Source organism: Carassius gibelio, chromosome B18, assembly GCF_023724105.1.
Source record: "Carassius gibelio isolate Cgi1373 ecotype wild population from Czech Republic chromosome B18, carGib1.2-hapl.c, whole genome shotgun sequence".
NCBI lineage: Eukaryota > Metazoa > Chordata > Actinopteri > Cypriniformes > Cyprinidae > Carassius > Carassius gibelio.
The window spans coordinates 23068132-23090437 of record NC_068413.1 but is presented as its reverse complement, the minus strand read 5'-3'; the positions used below and the strand labels follow the sequence as shown (position 1 = coordinate 23090437).

At 37.3% G+C, this 22306-nt stretch overlaps 2 protein-coding genes across 9 annotated transcripts in view; one reads left to right on the top strand and one right to left on the bottom strand.

Annotated features, from left to right (window-relative positions):
- The window catches only part of sema6dl (sema domain, transmembrane domain (TM), and cytoplasmic domain, (semaphorin) 6D, like), a 107537-nt gene extending 98645 nt beyond the window's left edge, over positions 1-8892 (top strand). For 4 of the 8 annotated variants that reach the window (XM_052582447.1, XM_052582448.1, XM_052582446.1 and 1 more), the window contains 11 exons: positions 136-224; positions 761-978; positions 1065-1196; positions 1398-1553; positions 2009-2182; positions 2504-2644; positions 2845-2922; positions 3218-3276; positions 3597-3653; positions 4149-4319; positions 5277-8892. In XM_052582447.1, the coding sequence (XP_052438407.1) occupies positions 136-224; positions 761-978; positions 1065-1196; positions 1398-1553; positions 2009-2182; positions 2504-2644; positions 2845-2922; positions 3218-3276; positions 3597-3653; positions 4149-4319; positions 5277-6568 (2567 nt within the window). In that variant the 3' untranslated portion in view covers positions 6569-8892. The remainder of the gene's footprint in view (positions 1-135; positions 225-760; positions 979-1064; positions 1197-1397; positions 1554-2008; positions 2183-2503; positions 2645-2844; positions 2923-3217; positions 3277-3596; positions 3654-4148; positions 4320-5276) is intronic. The other 4 variants (XM_052582449.1, XM_052582450.1, XM_052582451.1 and 1 more) reach the window with 4 other exon arrangements.
- LOC127977534 (uncharacterized) overlaps positions 1-22306 on the bottom strand; it is a 249781-nt gene that overhangs the window by 188666 nt on the left and 38809 nt on the right. The gene's annotated exons all lie outside the window — the stretch shown is intronic.

Below are 22306 nucleotides of genomic sequence, written 5' to 3'. Positions count from 1 at the left end.
TTGATGTAAAATCCAGCTTCCTGTGGCACAATCTAGGTCGACACTTAGCCATACACTCAGCCAACAAAAACGCATCAAAATTTAACTTGGGGTCAGCGGCGGAGATGCTAATGCTTCTCTCTCTTTCTCTTCCAGAGCCACATTTTCTCCATGCCGTGGATTATGGGGATTTTGTCTACTTTTTTTTCAGAGAAATCGCAGCCGAGCACAACAACTTGGGAAAGGTATGACTTGCTATGAAATGTGCAATGCTAACAATGCTACGGGTGCTTAATTTAAAAAAGAAACACACACAAAAACTAATGTGAAGGTACCATGGTATAATGAAGTTATCAGATGGTAATACCGTGGTATCTGAACTCGAATTATGTAGTTCTGATTTGTATGTTAATGTAGTATTTATAGGCTTTTATTAGAGATGAGGGTTTGTCCCAGAGGGTCAATATATCTTCCGTTGCCTCAGGATTAGCTTTAAATTGGCCCATATAATGACTTCTTTGTACCACAAACTAATTAATATTTAAGTTTAGTTAATATTGCAGTCAACACCTTCATTGAGAGCAGGTTTTACAGTAGTGAATTATTAAGACTGTTACATGCTGCTAATTCAAGCCTTCTAGCACAATGCAGTTTTGTTCTATCGAAGAGAAAAAAAAAATGTTTCTTGTGTATATTTAGATTCGACTTAGCCATCGGGGAGTTAGATCTATTATTTAGAGAGCGATGCTGAGTTTCTCCTGCTATTTTTCTCTCGCTGCAGGCGGTTTACTCCAGAGTGGCTCGGATCTGTAAAAATGACATGGGAGGGTCTCAGCGGGTGCTGGAAAAACACTGGACATCTTTTGTTAAGGCTCGCCTAAACTGCTCTGTTCCTGGAGAATCGTTTTTCTACTTCGACGTCCTCCAGGCTATTACGGACATCATCGACATTAATGGGGTGCCTTCTGTGGTGGGAGTTTTCACCACCCAGCTGAACAGGTAAAGCTCATCACAATCCTCTCTAGAAAAACTCCACACGGAAACAGACGTAATAGCACTAACGCCGCTGTTTCTGATTTATTTAGTATCCCGGGGTCCGCGGTGTGTGCGTTCTCCATGGCGGACATTGAGAATGCATTCCGTAGCCGTTTCAAAGAGCAAAAGACGGCGGATTCAGTGTGGACGCCTTTTCCAGAGGATAAGCTGCCCAAGCCCAGGTTGGTGCATGCACTAGTGCGTGACGGGCTAATCATTGTGAGATTAATAATTAACAAGCGATAATTGGACATGCTGCATATTTAACCTGTGTGTGCAGTGGCCATATGGAGGCGGGTATAGATTTACAGGCATGTGGCACATGGCTCTTTGCCCTCTTTCACTCAACCAGAACTGCATGTGTGTGCGTCTTGTCTTTTCAGACCTGGCTGCTGTGCGGGACACAGTTCAGCAGAGTCTTACAAAACCTCCATCGAGTTTCCAGACGAGACCCTTCAGTTCATCAAGTCACACCCTCTCATGGACGCCGCGGTCCCCTCCATTGGAGACGAACCGTGGTTCACCAAAACAAGAGTCAGGTACAGGCACAGTGCCAACATTCAGCCCAGTATAAAGAAACCTAGATCTGACACACTCATTTGACACACACGCAACCAAGGTATTTGACAAACAGCACAGTCTGCCCACTTGGACAGGAAATCCAACAGCTCTCTTTGGTTTATCTGTATAGTCAGAATTGTTTTTTTTTAATCTTTTGAATTCTTATATAAAACTACATAACAACACACTGAGCAGTTTGCCATCTTGACCTAGTGTCAGCTGTTAAATAAGTATCGGGTAAACAGCAAAGAGCATTTGTTTCACGTTCTAAACAACTGGCACGCCTAATTTAACTACTTCAGGTCTTGATAGATGTGTCGCGTTTCAACATGTTTTGTCCTGTGTCAGCTCAAGTTAAGCTGTTGTAAATTAGGCGTCTCCTTGTAACTGAAAAGCGGCCTTGTTCTCAAGTGTTTTTCCTTCATCTTTGTAGATACAGGCTCACGGCACTCGCCGTTGATAACACCGCAGGACCCCATAAGAATTACACAGTGGTTTTCATTGGCTCTGAGGCAGGCATCGTGCTAAAAGTTCTGGCCAAGACATCCCCACTGTCTTTGAATGACACCATCCTACTGGAGGAGATTGACGTTTTCAACCAAGCCAAGTATGTTTTTCTACCTATAATTATCTCCTGATCAGTCTCTAAAGACTTTTTATGAAGCAGTCTTGGCTATTTACCAAGAAATTAGTCCCAGATTATCCTTTTATGACCTGAATGAAAGTTTTGGATCCTTTGAGATGAGATTAGATCTGTTTAATGCGAAAGCAAAAGGTTTTCACTTTCCCTCTCCAATGTGTTTTTTTTTTTTTGTTCTCTTTCTGCTGAACTGTGTGACTGAAGAAAGCGGTGACTGACGGATAGATCTGATAACATGATTTATCTGTTCTTCACGGTCTCCCTCCCTCCGTTCTGTTTTTCTCCCAGGTGTTTATCCAGCAATGAGGACGATCGGAGAATTTTGTCTTTCCACCTAGATAAAGACACCCACACACTCTATGTGGCCTTTTCCAGCTGTGTGGTCAGAATACCACTCAGCCGCTGTGAACGACACAGTTCCTGTCAAAAGTGAGTCCTGAACACAGCTCTATTCATACAGGCTGGTTATTGCTGGTAATCAAACAGTTGGGGGTTGCCATAGTATTGTTTTTTTCCTACTATGGAAGTCAGTGGCAACCACTTTTGGGTAAACTACCCCTTTAACCATTGTGTGGTTTGTTCGTTTTCCATATTGTGAAGTTACAAACATTTGTTTTTTGATGTTTCAGGTCTTGTATTGCTTCTAGAGACCCGTACTGCGGCTGGATGTCACATGGAGCTTGTGAGCGTATACCTGCAGCTATGCAGTAAGTCAATCACAAAAATATTCAAATTTACCTAGAAAATGCAAGGAGGATATACTGAGAACACTATACTTACTAATTGTCACTGCAACCGATACCCTGCAAAGCAAAGCTAGATTTCTTTTTCTATCTTAACAGTTATCTTTTCTAGTTTTATTCTTTCTAGAAAACACATTTTATGTTTTGAAGCCTGTTGATTTTAATAAATAAAAGGCAAAACGATGTATAATGATGTTGCTCAAAATGTAGATTCTTAGTACAAGCTCATTATCTTATTACTCTTTTTTCTGTTTTGCAGAACTGGTTATGAGCAAGATGTTGAATACGGCAACATAGCTCACCTCGGTGATTGTCATGGTGAGCTCATCAACACGTGCCCCTTTTCAGAAACATTAGTTAGTAGTTGTGACGTCAATAACCCCCTCACACTCTCAGCTGATGGAAATTAACACATAACACACAAACATCATACTAATTCCTCTGACAATTAAAAACTCACACATACATTGTGTAGGCCTTAACTTTACAGAAAGTGAAAGAGCGATACAGTTTAAACCAGAGGAAAACAATCACTTTTTTATTCTTTTGTAATTTAATAAGAACAGTTTTAGCGTTTTTATAATTTCAAACTTTTATTTTTATTTTATGCTGATTTACTGTTCCTTTAATTCTTTTAGAATTTTTGGCCACTACATCAGCGCCAGATTTCAAATCATATGGCGACCCAACCTCTGGTTAGTTTCCTGTACTGCACTGGTTTCATTCATTGAGTTCATCTTTCTCCCTTTCTTTTCTCCGCTACTTCTGCACCTACCCCTACCCTCATTCCTGTGCTTTTCATCATATTATCACCATTATCATTGAGAGGCACCTGATCTCTCAGCACCAGCTTGTCCATCATTTTATTCATTCATTCTTTCGTTCTTGCATGGATATGTGTTGCCTCCACCTTATCATCTCCCTGGAATATATTGTTGTCTCCTTATTCTATTAGAAATAATCTTCATCCTTTCCCTCCTCTCAGGCTGAAATTTTCCTTACCTGAGACTCTGCACAGTCATTACTTTCCTGTAATGGTTTAAAACATCAGAGTCAATCTCATCTAAAACTTAACCTCAATGAATCGAATAAACTGACGTATGACCGTTCTGTCAGTATGTACTAACCCCGATCGTTACGTTGCGCCTATCATGGGCTCCGATTCTATAACAGTTTGTTTGTCGCTACAGACATGGAGTTGCCATCATCGTCAGTCACAGTGCCCGCGACCTCTGAACCCATACAATCACCCCAAACCATCCCCACTCAGATACCCCAACTCTTTGGCTCACGGAAATTTGTGCTTCACGATGACCCAGCCACTTCACATTCTGTTGAGCATATACCAGGTGTGCTGGAGGGTAAGGCCTTGACCAGAGCGCCTTAGGGCTGCTGCATGGAATTCTGGGTAATAGCTGCTATTAGTGCTGCTAGTCTACTGAGAGAGTGCAAACATCTCTGATAGCAGCCCATTCTTTACCAAAATGGCACGATAAGCAATTCTGCAGTCAGTCACACTACATTAGCAAAGTAGAGATGCAGACTCCTAGTGCAAGTGCTCTTGAAAACTTTCAACTCAGCACTATGCCTTGTTTTCTTGAAGTGCATAGAGATGATACAAGCAGCTATACTTAGATTCCATCAGCGTATAAAGCTTTTTATTATTATTTTCCCTACTTTTAAAAATCTTTTGTTACTATGATTTTTCCTCCATGTTTAACTTTATTTTCTTTATGTTTTCATTTAATCCATTTTCTATGGCATTTTTGGTTCAATCTGTCTTAAATGGCTACATCTGTATCTTCTTTCATGCGTTTCTTTCTCTGCCCTTGGTTTTGAGTTTTAGAGAATCTTCCAAAGGCCTTGCCACTAAGCAACACTTTTAATCACCTTCCGAGCAACATTATTCACCAGCTAACTCCTTCGAATAAATGCGGAAACTAACATCACTCACCCCTGGGTACTAGACGAAGACGGCGGGCTTAATTCTCTTTGGGAAAACTCTTATGTAAAACAACAACATACTAACTCACCTGTCGCTGCAACCCATGTGCAATAAAATGTTCTACCACACCACTTTACTAATTTGCCTCCTTCACTAATATAATAACAGGCTACTCATTGTATTTTCTGAATGCTAAGTAGACTTCTTTAAAAAGCTTTTTATATGCTGGAAATAACAGTTGTATGTTTTTGATTCACACCAAATTTTTAAGCATCCTTTGTTGGGGGGAAAGGACTTTTTGCTTTAACAGAGAGCTATTCAGTGATCAACTGTGCAAGTGTGTTAACATGGAATCTGGCTATCTGTGTTGCAGGTGTGTGGGAAATACAAGCAGGTGAATCTAACCAGATGGTGCACATGAATATCCTTATCTCCTGTGTGTTAGCTGCATTTCTGCTCGGTGCATTCATCGCTGGCATGGTCGTTTACTGCTATAGAGATGCCTTCCTTCGCACTCCACGCAAGATCCAAAAAGATGCAGAGTCAGCACAGTCCTGCACTGATTCCACTGGCAGCTTTGCCAAGCTCAACGGTCTGTTTGACAGTCCTGTGAAAGAGTACCAACCCAATATGGATACTCCCAAACTTTACACCAACCTTTTGAGCAATGGGAGGGAGGTGCCAACCACCGGAGACACAAAGACGATGCTCCTGAGTGGACAGCCACCAGAACTAGCAGCACTGCCTACACCCGAATCAACACCTGTGCTTCAACAGAAAGGCCTTCAGCCAATTAAGAACCAATGGGAGAGAGCTCATGGAAAGATAAGTGGCTCCCGCAAAGATGGGCCACCCAAGAGTCCGCAGTACCTTTCCTCCAGTCCCCCTCCCCATTCTACCATCAGTAACCCCCACATCCCCAGTGCCGTGGTACTGCCCAATGCCACACATGAGAACAGGGCATCCTTCAGTACTTCTGAAGGCCCCCAAGCAGAAAAGAGGATCCATACTAGTGATCAACATGGTTCCAAATCTGGCCGTAAAGACCAGCGGCGCACTGTGGATGCCAGGAACACCCTGAATGACCTCTTGAAGCACCTGAATGATAGCAACCCAAAGGCCATCATGGTGGAGATGCCCAAATCCCGACAGCACCTGATGCTGGAACCCATTGTAAGCCCAACAGAGATTCCCCCCAAAGTCCCAAGCCGAGAGGCCTCCTTGTACTCTCCCTCTTCCTCTCTGCCCAGGAATAGCCCCACCAAGAGACTGGATGTGCCGACTACACCAACATCACCCACAGGGCAGATGGGAACTCTCGAGAGACAGAGGTATCACCGCAGCTCATCCCAGCGGCACTCCATATCCTCGCCGCCAAAAGGGCTGCACTCCCCTAGCGGGGCCATAGTGTCCCGGCAACCTAGTATGAACAGAGGTGGGTACATGCCCCCAACTCCTAGCCCACCCACTAGACTAGACTCTCATGGGGTACCGATGGCTATGACACCTTCCGTATCCCGGCAGAGCAGCTACAGTGGTCATGGATCTTTACCACGAACGTCCATCAAACGGACAGCATCATTAAAGCCTGATGTGCCCCCCAAACCCAATGGCTTTGCACCACAGACTGCACAAATGAGGGCAGTGAACAAGTATAGCTACTGAAATGCTTACCAGGATCTTACTCAATGAATGGACAGTGGGAGTAAAAGCATTTGGCCCGCAGATAAATGGCGTGCCAGTCTCCGTTCCCTATGAAGGGAAATTAATCGGATGGCAGAGCTTCTGTTTTGGGTAGTTGTGCTAGTTCTCAATGACGTTGTCCTGTCACGCTTCAGTGGCAGGTGACGGATTCTGATCTTTAAGGCGGCAGGAACGCCTGAGGTCATGGGTCACAGATGACATGCAGCATAAAGCAGCTGCTTAGTTGCTGCAGTCATCAGGGCAGCGTATGCTCCCCTATACACTGTTCTCCCCATCAATGTGAACTGTATTTGTTAGATTGTTTGGAAAATATGATTGGATATCTCTCCAGAAGACAGGCAGAGTGGAAGGGACATGCTGTGTGTCTGTGTTTGATTAGACTCTGGGGCTAACCAGTGTGCATTCATTTACCATGTTTTTTTTCATTAAACTGAGAACAAGCTTGAGTCATCGCTGTCATAAACCTAAATCCCATTTATGGTGCATTAACATCAGATGTGTTTGGACACAGAAGTCCAGACATTAATTAATCATTTCTGTGTGCAAAATGTCCAGGGCTCCTGCTTGGACTACTGATTTTAAAACTCACAGGGTGAAAGTGTCCTCAACATTTGTGCTGCTAAGTGTAGACGATGACAATGTTTAGCATACTCCAGTGTGGCATTTCATGCAGCAGTTCGGTGTGTCAAGCTGCGTCAAGCTTTTAAACCCAAAGGCTCAGCACAGGATCACGCTGGTCAAATGAAAAATGTTCTCTTTGGTAATTTTTAGTTCCAGAAAATCACTGGGAATCCTGTAATCCAATAAAGTCAACTTTCAACTATGACGTAAGGCAGATCATTGATCAACCTCTCTCCTTTCTTACATGCCAAGCAAGCACTGCTGTTGGGTCTGTGAAGTTCAAGACAATTTTATTCTCCTTTTACATTCTTGAATATTCCTTGCAGTTTACACCATTTGAGAGACCTAGCTTTTTGGTTCCTGGGCAAAGTATTAGATAAAACTGCAAACAGCACATTCCTTACGATAAAGCACTAGTCAACTCTGTGGCAAAACCCATCCTCGGCTCCATACTAGACCCTAGACTCCATAATAGTTAAATTTTCACTTTGCTTGTATAAAAGAACAGAGGCCTCAATTTCATACACTATAAGTGTACAATCACTGCAATACCTACCAGTGTGTCTTGCAGAGTCGTGCCAGTGATAGCGTTATTGTAAATATAGAACTATTTAAGTGTGGATACTTTCAAGGCAAGTTAACCTGGATCAGTGTATTTGTGTGCCTTATTAGAGTCATGAGAGCGGAGTTTGGTTTTGGACATTTCACTATAATCAGACACATACTCTTTGGTTGGATATGAGCAGGGAGTTTACCCAAAAGTGAAATTTTAGGAATTGGTTATTGCAAAACCCATAATGATTGACCAGTAATCTGACAATTTGGAGTGTAAGCAGACGCATCCTCTCAGTATTTGCAGTGACTATGGCCCTGGATGGGGAGACCATGATATGGCTGGACCTTCAAAATTGCATTTCTTTTATAGAAATTAGATAAAAAAAATAAAAAATAAATAAAAACATTATAATAATTACTTGGCCATTTTCTTATTGCCATTTTATTTTCATGCATTTTGAGAAGGTGCTAATTTGCAATGATGACATGCCATGCAGTGAAAGTTTTATGAATCTAAAATGTATATCATCTAACTCTCAGCTCACAATATTTCACATCATTTAATGGGGTCAAATCAAGATGTGCTTTTATAGCACATCTACAATTATCAACGATTAGAGACTCACAGTTTGTTTGAAATTACTTGGGGATTTCAGTATATTAAGGGGAAACTTGCCTGTTCAATCCCAAAGCTTCATGTGTGTTTACATGTTCTGATTGTATTAGAATGGCTGAGTGGAGGCTGGTGCATCATCACCTGCTAAAGATCAATTTTATTAAAGGAGAGAGAGTTGATCCTGTGTTCTGGTTCAAGGTGTCCTGTGTTGAGCTGCCTTGTATATTGCAATATAAATCTGCAATCTGACTTCAAGCCTTTACTGTTCAGTCAATACGTGCAAAGAAACCAGACTGGTCAACCTTTTATTTTTAATACTGTGCAAACATTGGCAGTTGAAATACAGCTTTTCCTTTCTGGAATATTTTAATGTGTAGATATTGTAAAGCTGTACTGTGAAAGTGTAAATAATTACAGTCATTGTTTAAGAATATTTTTGTTGACTTTTTTTAACGGCATGTATAGTTGAAATAAAATATTACTGCACAGAAAATGTTTTCTTTCCTTCTTTGATCATAAAGAATGATACCTCTCTAACACATACTTGTAAGACATATGATAATATAATATGCAGTCATGGGACACCCAAGAACCTTGGAATTTGCCATCCCTGATGGCAAACTTGTTGTGACTGCACTCTCTAAAGGGAGGGTAAATGGGGAGGGAGTTCATATTTGGGTGAACTCGTCCTTTAAATCTGAAGCAAGTTTCATGCCCAATTCAAATTTTCTGAAATACAAATAATGTGCGAATAAATACTGAACCCCGACACATGCTGTCAATCCTTCTGCATGTTGAATCTGTGGGCTGAAACTCAGAGCTGCACGACTGATGTCTTCTCTGATGAGAGACTTAGCACAGACTTTATTTTTAGACCCTTGTTTAGAAATCTCGATGGAGAATAAGCCATTCTACATCTCATTGGGAAATCCTCCAAAGTCATTTGTAAGCTGAGCACCCAACATCTGCTCCACTGACTCAGACTACAGCCACCTACACATAAGCTCAAACACACACACACACACACAGAGAGATAGCATCAGGTATCCAAGATCGTATGAGAGACTTCTCTAGAATTTCAGTAGTTGCCAATCTTTTAATTGTTTAGGTCAGACACGTCTAGGCTGGTATATTCAAGAATTTACCACAGAATGTGTATAGTTATGGTTAAGATAAACTAAGTGGGAAGTTGGGAAAGTTTGTCCAAACAGCTGATGGAATCACAATAATCATAGCTTAATCATTTTTCAGTTATATTTTTGGCCTTTTTAGTTATGGTTAAGATAAACAAAGTGGAAAGTTGGGAAAGTCTTTCCAAACAGCCGATGAAATCACAATAATCATAGCTTAATCATTTTTAAGTTATATTTTTGGCCTTTTTGTACTTACATTGGATAGGACATTACAGATCAAACAGGAAAGTATGGGGCAGAGAGAGGGAAACAGGATCAGCAACGGACATCACGATGGAAACTGAACTCAGGTCACCAGCTAAAATGTGAACAAGTGAAAATTTAATCTAAATCAGGAAACAAATATTCACAGGTCTAGCACTGTTTATAAGAAAAAACCAGTCCAAACCAGTTTTGAGCAAATATCTTGGTAGATTTTTATGTGACAGGACAACAGGAGATCAACTTTTTCGCTGGAGGATGAATTATTAAGGGTTACGAAATGTCATTTAGTCCAGAACCGACAGTTTAAACTTATGCCTTGATGGATTTTGGAGCTTTTAATTTTACAAGATTTTAACTGATGAATCGTGATGGTTACTTGTGGATTATGGGGATGGTTTTATCAGCTGTTTGGACTCTCATTCTGAGGGCACCCATTCACTGCAGTTAGCAAGTGGTGTAATGTAATGTAAATTTCTTCAAATCTCTTCCAATGAAGATTGGATGCCCTGAGGGTGACTAACTATTCAGCAAATATACATTTTAGGTAAAAATTTTCTTTATAAAAATTCAGAGAAACAGCTTTCTTCTGTTAAATACTATACCAAACTGCAGCTTATTCTGGCCATGAACCACAGTTTTGTTCAGTTACAGGTTGTGAATGTGGACGGTGTGGTCTAAGGTTGCAATTATACATGTTCCAAGCATGCTAAAACCTTCTCGGGGAATCTGCATCTCTAAATTCATCAACTTCACACTTTTAAAAGCTATAAAGAGAGAGAAAAAAATGGATTTCCAAGTACTGGATTTTGTAAGTATTGGGTTTAAAATAATAGGTTAAATGGTGAGAAATCACAGCTATTCTCTGTAAAGGAGGTTTGCGTGAACTGTAATTAAATCAGCCAGCGGGGGAATATTTCAACAAGCACTGCCATCTCTCTTACACACACACACACACACACACACACACACACACACATAGTCCTCAGGCTTATGGGCTGTGATTCATGGTGTTGTCACCGTACCTGCAGACCAAGCATTGGTTAATGGAGTCTGACCAAACACTCCAGATGTACACACATATACGCATAAAAGCCATTTCTCACCGTTTAACATGAACACAAAAGCACCTTGAGTTAGACATTCATCATCATTTTCACCACAAATTTTAGACTTTGAACACACACAAACAAGCTCAGGGATGTGAGGAGGGAACAATGGATGCTTAGTACCAGAACATCCCGGATCCCACAGCTTTAAATGTAAGCTATTAATAATGCAGTTGTCACATCAAACCCATTCCTTTCCTCTTGCTGAGTCATTATTAATCTGTGTGAGGACCATGAATCTCAAATAAATGTTAAAATGTTTGGAACCCAATACTGTTGGAGAAAAAGAGGTTTTGTTGGGTAGCACAGTCCTGTTTGCCCCTGCTGTTTTTTTTTTTTTTTTTTTTTTGATGAGAACTCTGATGCAATAATAAAAAAAAACAAAATTGCGAGCAACTTTTATAATATAATGAATGACATATTAATGCTATACGAGTTGCCAGTGCACAGTTATTTTTACAGGGCATTTAAAAGCATGAAATGGACAATGTGTGTTACTATATGTGGCTTGTTATTTGCTCAAAACAAGCAGGATTCAGAACTAAACAGAAATCATGGAAAGCAGAATACCCAAAAATGGCAGATTTCAAATCATACTTTAAGGGCCACCCAAGCAACTGTCAAAAAATCCATGCACACAGATAACTTTTATCAAATATAATTTAGACTTTCTTGGTTAAGAACTAATTAATGAGTCTGTTTGTTTCCTAAATTGGATGAAACATTAAATTGATTAAATGAAAACCAATGAAAATTTAATTAAATGAAAACAAAACTTAACCAGGAATGAGATATCTTTGTCTGTATATCTACTTTATAGCTGAATAAGAACATAGCAACATTGACACTGCTATTAAATTCAGTTGAACTAAATCACTTGTGTTGCCTTCTGTAGTGCTGCATATACTGTAACTGAACTGGACTTTTACTGAACTAAACTGAATCAACACAGAACTAAACTAAAATAACTAGTAGCTATTTAGTTAACTAGCAAATGCAGATGTCCTAGAACCATTAATAAAACCAAATGCCTTCAACCTGTATTAAAAAAAGAAGAAAAAAAAAGAAATGTTTTCTTTATCTTAGCACAGGTAGATACACGTTACGGATAATCCCGCATTCCTCAGAGATAAATGCAGTCATCCTCTGTGATTCTGGAGTTTATCCAGGGAGGAGTGTTTGGACATGCAGTTTCACTGATATGACCTCTGACTGAAACCTCAAACAATCAATGTCCTGTTCAACACAGTGCTCCGTGCATTAAAAGCCAAATGCAGGCCTGAGGGGGTTTAAACAGGCCTAATTTGAGACATCTGATTTGAGACAGAAATCAGATGGCTGTTTGTGAGGCAATGCTCCCCTCTCTTTGTTAGGAGAAGTGGCTCTTCATCTGCTTTTAGCAGGTATCCTATAAGAATCACACCTCTCTCTCTCTCTCTCTCTCTCTCTCATACACACATACTGTGGTCACTACATTTCCTCACACAGAGCTGTGGCAAATTCCCAGAGAGGCCCAGCTCTCGAAAGCCACATTTATATGCAGCCTTCATCCCTGCTTGCTCTTTCACTGTCACGGTCTCTCTCTCTTCAGGCTGAGGCTTCCACATCTTTGCATTCACACATTCCTGGGTGTTTGTTGCTCTCAGATGCTCTTGTGCGTTTGAACATCCCCATAATGTTATACAAGGCAGCTGGGATCCATGGGATATGATATTCTGAAAAACAGAAGGATAGAGCGAAGAGACAGAGTTTGCCTTTACAAATACAAGCTGCTCAAGAGGGACCTAAGGTCACCAAATTACTGTAAACCAGAAATAACTAAATTATCATTACTGTATGGTGGAGTCTAGGGATTTCCCATGTCTCCAATGAAGGTTGAGAATATTTTTCTTTTCTCTAGTAATCTTTGTCTCAACCATTTCTTCATTAGATTCGTACTTCTACTGGAATAACCTCCCCCAACCCCCAAAGCTTCAGACTTGACAAATGTCCAAAGTCTTTTCTCAGTGATTAGAAAGTAGCAATTACCCTGTGCTGCACAAATTCCTTCCTCTCTGTCTTTCATGTGAAAAGGTATCATTATCATTTGGCCTGTTCTCTGAGAAAGGTGTCTACAATACACTTCATGGTCTTCTAGAGAATACCTTTTTCCAATGAGAATTATTTTAAAATGCGCCTAGCATTCGCTAAATGCACTCAAAGCCATAAGAATATTTTAGTAATTTCAGAAGATTGTAATGATAGAACCATGTATGTGTTCACCATACACGATTTAACGTTAATTTCTGTTTAGTTATTTTACAAAAGAAAAAATGCAACACTTTCCCTTGAACTAAAGTATATCTTGTAATTTCAATTGAATCTTGCATGACTTGCATGACTTTCTTGTTTGTATGGAACACGAAATGACAAAAGTTAAAAACTGTACAGGCAATTGGGCTCAGAGTTGTCAAGCTCCATGTAAAAGCACCATAAAGTACGTAGGTTTGGAATTACACAGGTGGAGTAAGTAATGGCAGACTTGTTCATTTCCATTTCAAATTTTTTATTTAACATTTTATTCATGATAACACAGTGACGTGTGATGCTAAAGACACATTAACTCAGCATTTCACACTAGTGTTGCAAGGCTGCATATTGGAAGTGACACTAATGTAGGACCACATTTTTTAGAGGTTTTTAAATATCATTCACACTCTGCAGATAAAATCATGACTGGTGTTGGCAAGCTTCAAAAAGGATCAAGGTGTTCTATTCACTCTCTTTCATATTCATACATACACACAAGAGTGTAAACCAATCCTGGAAACAGTGAAAAACATTTGATCAATAGAGAATGTTTTTATAATTGATTACGTATGAAAACCAGAAGCTCTAGAATATTGAAAACAAGATGTCCTGTTACCCATATTCACCACAGGGTCTGAAGTAATTTCACAAGTTTTAAGCGTAGTGCGACCGCACCTTCAGATTTGGGCCACCTACATCCTGTAGTGAGAATATCTGTAAAACCAGTTTAAAAAAAGTGAGATCAAATTTAGTACATAGGTGTTTCTTTGCCCTTTTTTGGCATTGATCCTCAAGTGGTCACAATACGACTTGGTATAAAATAAAAGATTCATTCAAACATCGAACAGAAGTCCAAACCTTGACAATCTGGACAACCATTAGTGGTAAAAAAAAATGTGCAAATATAGATATTGATATGCTAGAAATGTGTTGCTTTATTAGAATGTACCAGCAGAAGTCTATGGGCAAAGCATTTGAGAGGTTTAAAGTAAAACTGTCTTGCACAAGGCCTTTAACCATGTCTGGAATGTGGGGTGATTTCAGGGAAAAAATTCAAAGTGTAATATATTAAAATAAAAATTATTACTGTGATATGTAAATCATACTATAATAATATTTTTTACTCTGTTTTTCAAAGTTCTTTTACTTTCATTTTAATTAATAGATTATTCTATTTTATCTAAGGCAAGTCTAGGAAGATTTTACAATGAATAATAACTTTATCGTTTTCTAATCTAATTCAATATTTTGTTTCATGTTTCAAGAATGATTCATTTCATTATGTGTGGCATTTCAGCACTCACACAAATGCCTGAACTCATGCTTTTCACCTGAAACTGGATCTGTAGGTGTTTGTTCGAGCAAAACTTGATTTTCACAATGAGGATGATATGGTTAGGTACCTGATTTTTCTTTTTCTTTTCTTTTCTTTTTTTTAACATTAAACTGAAACATTATTGTTTGCAAGTCTACATTAATGATGAATCGGAGTTTGACTGAGAATCAGGTGACTTTAATGCAAAGTTAAAGTTTGGTTTCAGATGAATAATTGAAACAACTGAAATAATAGTTAAGAACATCCTTTTTATTCTCAATATTGTTTTTAAATTAATATTCCTAATTTCCGAAAGCAGCATAAATTAATTCCAGACTTTATTAGCTCCAGAAAATCAGGCGCTGAGATGACTTTGACACCCTCGCTTTAAGCCAGTAACACATCGTTCAAATGAAGTGTGTGTTAAAAGCACACAAGTTTACACTTCATAAACTCACTGACTGCAAAGGCTGTGTTGATGGATTGTGTGTGTCGGTCTGCACAGGTAAAAATGCTTATATTTCACTTCTTACAGAGACATAAAGGAGCTCTTAAGGCATACGTCATTGTGGCACACACTCACCTGGGCCTGTCCCTGGGGCAGAGTGTGTGTTAGTGCATGTGTGTGCTGTCAGGAGGAGGGTCACGGAAAAACCCAACCACAAAAAAAAAAAAAAAAAAAAATACAAAATAAGCAGCCAGACAACACAAGAGCACCTGATCACTGTCATAACACGCTGCTCCCATCCCTACACACAAACACAGCAATAAAAAACACATTCACTGGAGAACAGAGGGCTTGCGTGTATTATTACATCTCCAGACCAATAAACTCAATTACAGTATCAACCTCTTCCACACACTGTGTTCAGACACTGAACATATACGTTAATAATCATGCATTTGAGCTGTCAGCATGACATATCAAACAGGGACAGCAATGCCCCCCATTATGAAACAAAATGGGAATACAATGGAAAAAATATAATGTGATATATTAAATAATACATTTCCATATATTGGAAACTCATGCATATATATATAATATTATATATATATATAAGCATGAGATTTCAATATATGGAAATGTATTAGTTAATATAATATATATAAGCATGAGATTTCAATATATGGAAATGTATTAGTTAATATATCACATTATATTTTTCCATATATTATTATATATCTATATATATATACACACACACACACACACACATATTTTTAATATACGGCAATACATTCATGCACCATGCTTGGCTATATATTGATACATATTAAAAATATATCCAACGAAGACAAAAGCTGCCCTATATTGCTTTACTGAATTTCTCTATCGTGGATTTACATAAAGCTGAACACATATACATAAACTTTATCTCACTGTAATGTTAGTTCACATTTCATATATGAAAAAATGCATGATGGTGTGAAGAAAATCATGTTTCCTAAAAAAAAAAAAAAGGTGTAAAAAGGATTTTTGGACAGTTGGATGTCTTGTTGATGGCAACATGGTGAGTGGAAAATGAGATTTGACATTTATTTTTTTATCAAAGATTTATTTATGGGATTTTGGCCTTTGTTTTAGGATAGGACAGTATATGAGACAGGAAGTGAAATGTGTGTGTGTGTGTGTGTGTGTTTGTGTGTGTGTGATAGAGAGAGAGAGGAGGACAGCATCAGGAAAGATCAGTCAAATTTTTCAAAATATGAAAAGCGATTATTGCTTACATTTTACTCAGTATATTGTAATATATTAGCACAATAGATAACACTTTATTTTGATGGTCCCTTTTGAACATTCTGTTGACACTAAGAAATGTTGCAACTGCATGTTAACAAACTCTTTATTGTGATGGTCTCCCAGCAGACACTCTACTGACTGTAAGTAACGTCAACGTATTCTAACCCTAACCCTACAAGTCTACTAATATACTACTAAGAAATGTAGGTGCAATGTTACTTATAGACAAAAAAAAATTGTTAAAGGGTCCATCAAAATAAATAAAGTGAATTTTAATGTTTTATTTACATTAAAAATATCAGGAAATATATCACCTTGGAACATAAAAGTACTGTAGTCATAAGTCGCACTGGCCAACAATGCTTTGTATGGGTCAAAATTATTGATTTTTCTTTTATGCCAAAAATCAATAGGATATCAAGTAAAGATCATGTTCAATGAAGATATTTCGTAAATGGCCAACCATTAATATTGCTAAGGACTTTATTTGGACAACTTTAAATAAATAAATACTTTTTTTTTTTTTTGCACCTTCATATTCCTGATTTTCAAATAGTTGTATCTCTGCCAAATATGATCCTATCCTAACTATCTTTCAAAAACTCTATTTCAAAAAATGTACCCTTATAACTTGATGTGGTTCAGGTTTAGTGGTCCACGGTCACATATGGAACATAATCTGACACAGAAAAATGTGTAATATATTTTACATTTAGTCATTTTCTAATCCTTGCATGTTGGTATTATTATTTGTATAATCATTATAAAATAACTGAAAGACTATATGGAATTTTCAAAATACTTCACAATAATGATAATAATTTGTCACTCTGCAGGGCACAAAAAGAACAGCAAAAAAAAATAATAACAACTGAAAGGCTATTAAAAATGTGACCTGCCTGTTCAAGATTTTCTTTGGTAAAAGCTTTATTCTCCATTTCTGAGAAGAAGGGGCACTTCAGATTGTATGTTATGTGTGTCTTAGTGCAGAGGGTCTGAGTAAGGTTTATTAAAAGCCTGCTGGGGGTCTTTCTTTCTTAGGGTCTCTGCAAGACGCATAGCTGCTTAACAAGACTCTGTACAACCCAGCCAGTGTGTGTATGATTGTTAATAGCAGTGAACAGAAGTGAACGAGAATTTAAAGAACTACATGTTAATTACAAAACAAAACACACAACCAATCCGCCACTGGAGTGCCAATCTAATAAACTATGACATGCTATTTATAAAAAGAGAAAGAGAAAAGAACGGTGTGAACTATGGTTCACACTCTGACTTGATTTATGCATGATTAAACAACATTTAACATGCTGTTTGTAGACCAGCAACATCACAGCTGCATATCACCTACACCGCTGAGCGTGAGACAAACAAAAATAGAAAAAGAATAAATGCATATTTTAGTAACAAGCATTACGGTCAGTAGACTAGATTTTTATTCAGAAAATGCAAATGCATAAAGATGTTCAGTAATGATAATGATAATCAGTGCATGTTTTTCTTCTCAGTCAGAGAGCAATGTAAATATTTATAAAGAATGAATGAATATTCACTTGTAGAAGGATTAGATAAAGTAATCCTGGACATGCCTGGGGTTACTGATAAACCATCATCAATTGAATGGCCAATCACACTCTATTGATTCCCAAATATGCTAATGCTAATTATTGATTTTAGACTGATTGCAGATTGATTTTTGAAGTTGAAGTCAATATGTAGTCAGACTCGTTTACTTTAACACACATTCTAACTATGAACTATCGTGCACATCAGCAAACTCACAAACTGCATTTCTTGCATTTCGGTTTATTATAATGCAATTTGCATTATTTGTATACAATTTAACATTTTCCATCTTGGTCCATGAACACTCAGTTTAACATCGAGCCCATGTGATTATAACTACTGCAATTCATTTCATTTTATTTTTCCCGAGATTTTTTTTTTTTTTCTAGACTCTGTTTAAATTGTTTAATTACATTGTAATAAAAAAAAAAAAAATCTGTAATTATTTGAATTCATGCCACTTTATCAACTGAATAATTGTGTGGTTTTACGGACTGTTGACTAATATAACTTTTATGAATCCCATGTTTTATGACTTAAAACAAATGTATTATCAAAAACAATGGTAATGAAATAAATGTGCAAATATTTTACAATTGAATGAATCTTTAAAAATGTAACCAAAATTTTATTTATTTATATGTTTGTTTGTTTGTTTGTTTAACAACAGAGGTTTACTGTTTGAATGAAAACATGAATGAAACTGTGTGTGATATTACTTAAAATGGTGTTTTAATAAACGGTATTATTTTCATTATTATTTTCTGAGAAGTACATTCTCTTAATATATTTTTGTCCTAATTTCTTAGTTTTAATCTGAATTTTCATTTTGGTGGACTATAGTGGAGACCTTTGATTTTCTTTGTGTATCTGTGGTAGTTTTATCAAATATATATATATATATATATATATATATATATATATATATATATATATATATATATATATATATTATTATTATTATTATTTTTTATTTTTTTTTTATTTTTTATTTTTTTTTTACACATTTTACATTAAATGTATGACTTATGTTCACATTTTTCTGTCAAGACTGCTGATGCTAACAAATCAACCATTGTTTCAATTCCCAATTGAATTCCTAAAACGCATCTCTCCTCACTGAATATCATATTTATTTAGAAATCACATTTCCATCATATAGGGCAGTGAAGATGTTGTACAGTGACAGCGGGGACACCTCCTTCTCTTTCCTCCACACTCCTTTACACTGTCTGATGTGTGAATATATCACAAGTGAGTAAGAGATGGACAGGAAAATAGAGGCTGAGAGTGCACAGGAGATGTAAAGGGGCCCTCAGTGCTCTGATTCTCTGGTTAGCTGTGGGCTGGAGGGTCAGTGGTCTGAATAGTAAACTCTTTGATCATAGAGGAGCTCAGTAACCTTCAGCTCATGCAGCAGACTGGAAACACATTGGGGACAGACAGGGAGGGAAAGAGAGAAAGACAAAGACACAGAGAGAGAAATGTCTATTGCTCTGAGTTTGTGTTGTTTCTTGCTGTCTTCGACTCTGCGGTGCATCTGATTCTTGTCACCATGGTTTCAGGAAAGGAGGGTCCGTCGGCCATCAAGTCATGAGTTAAACCAGCAGGACTCGAGTCTTTGTGTTGCAGCGCATGCAGTTTTTGTGTGTCTGAAATGCAATTCAGGCCAGTGTATCCATTTCCTAGGCCACAAAGGATATGCACACCCACAAACACAAAAACACACAAACGTACACACACAATACACCTTATACAGCCCAATAATACAAGCCATTCTTTCTCTGCACAAAGACAGCTATTGTCTCAGCACATAAAAGACTAATATGAGCTGCCCTGCCTTCAGCTTCGTAGAGATGAAATCCTGTTGCCACTAGCATCACACACACACACACACACACACATGCTCAAGTTCATAGAGCCATCCTTCTCAGCCAAAGACTGTTGTAATAAATATTTTACATTAAAATAGAAGAACAGCTAAAATACTGATAGTAGGTCAATTAAATATTCTGGCCTCAATAAAACGTTATCTGTATCATGCTGTCGATTATCGCAGAAAACACTTGAGTTGTTAAATAAATTAAAGGTGAAACTATTTAAGTTACTGAATAACTGGTTATGTTTTATTAAGCTTTTCTAAGCTATACAGGTTTAACAGGAAGCTATTCATATTAATACATGTTATCAGGACACAAATCAAACTTTTTGGCACACCACCCTTGGCTATTTACCAGCCATAAATATTTTTAAATATAAAATAAGTATTTCCATGAAACTGTATTGGCACTATTTCATTAAAATAGATTATTACTATTTCTTAGAAGTGAACTAATTGGGGAAACATATCTAATTGCATGTATGTATGTATTTAAGAATTTCCCCCTTTTTTCATTATATATATATATATATATGTATATGGGCTGGTAATTGAACGCATTAATTTGATTAATTAATTATGGAGCAAAATAACAATTTAAAATTATTAACACATTTAACGCACTTGCCCCGCCCCAGACCTATGTGGATCATCTGCCATTTCATACAGTCGATTGATGACTGATATGAAGCAAGGCAACAACTTACTGCATAATTATTTACATCACATAGTTAAGAAATATCACACGAGAAGTAGGCTAAGTGCAATATTACACTAGTGCAAATGTGATACTCGTTTTATACAACAGTTCATTAGGAAGTTAATATTGTGTTATTTTAGACACACTGTTGTCTGTTTTGCTCAATTTTGCCAACCACAAGATAAAGAAAAATCAGAACTGTTCATTTCCGAGCAACCCACAGCAGCATTTAATTTCTTAATCCACGTTTTGAATTAATTTGGTGAACCATTTGGTGCATTGAACCATCGGCATACACGTTGGCTTTGAAGTGGCGCTCCACAGACCGATCGGTGTATGACATCAAAGTACCGTGAGAGTGATTCAAAAGCACAAGGAGTCGTCTGTTCTCTAAAACTCTTTCGATTTTTTGATGTGACACACTGGTCTGATGGTGATGACCCACTTCAAGTCAAACAAGTCTAATGATTCAATGAACCATTCATAAAGAACCATTTACTTCACTCCTGAATGAATCAGCCATTTGAACGAATCAAACGAACGAATAAATGACTCGATGGCTTAATCATTAAGACATTTACGACCACCTACTGGCAGTTTTAGTTTATTTAAAGTATCATTTAATTAAAGAAATAATTTCATATTTTCATAGTAATAATAATAAAATTAAGAAAATAAATTATTAAAGTTGAATTTAATGAATGAATTTAATGAATTCAGTGATGTCATCATCTCAGTTCAGTTTAAATAGTGTCTGTGCAATAATTTGCAATTAAATCAACGATATCGCAGTAAATGAACCAAAACTCCATCTGTGACAGAATGGAGAAAAAACCTTGGAAGAAACCAGGCTTAGCCTCTGACCAGACAAAACCAGCAGTTTAACTCCAGGCTGCAGCAAAGTCATATTGTGCAGAAGAATTATATGTTTCCTGCTTGTCATGGTGGTCATCTGAGACAGGGCTGTAGACTTTCAGGGCTGTAGAGGTCCTTTCTAAGATACGTACTGGATCTGGAATGCAGTGAATCTCTGATCTGGATACAGACTGGATCTGGTGGCTACGGTGACACGTAATCAGAGAGAAACAGACTAATATTAGCATAGATGGCATTCTTCATAATTTACTCAAAATGGTCCAAAAGAGTAGGCTATATGTAATTAATTTTATCAAACAAAATATTTCTTGCTGAACCTACTTTTTGTAATGTCTGTTTGGTGTATTGTTAATATTTATTTGTAAATCATTTAAATGTACAATTTCTCTTTAAAACAAAACATTTTAATTATTCTTTTAAAATATAATTTTGTAATAATAATTTTAATATAATATACAATATTTAAAAATATATATAAAAATGCTTTAATAAATGAGATTATATATATATATATATATATATATATATATATATATATATATATATATATATATATATATATATATATATATATATATATAGATATAGATATAGATTATTATATTTTTCCATAATCATTATAGTTGCAATATAATTGTTGCATCTCGAGCACTTTGTATTTGTGAATAACTGCACACCTGTGACTAATGAAACTCTAATACATAATTTTCATTGTGTTTATTTTAAACTATAATCAAAGAAGATGCAGTGCTGGGATAATGCGCAGTGGCAGGTGAGTGAATTTCCCTTATTCCCTATGCCCTAACTTATCATGTTCGCTCCCTTCGGATGGTGGAATACCCTGTGAAGTCCATTTCGCAGAGCACTTGCAGTCAAACTGAATGCACCTAGTGTATATTTTTCACAGCTACACTACTTAACTTTGGCCCCTCTATCGCCATCTTTGGCTGAAACATAAAATTGCTCACCTGTTGCAAAATAGCTATTTTATGTAATTTTTGTTTTGATATTGTTTTGCGTTAGATCAATGGTTTG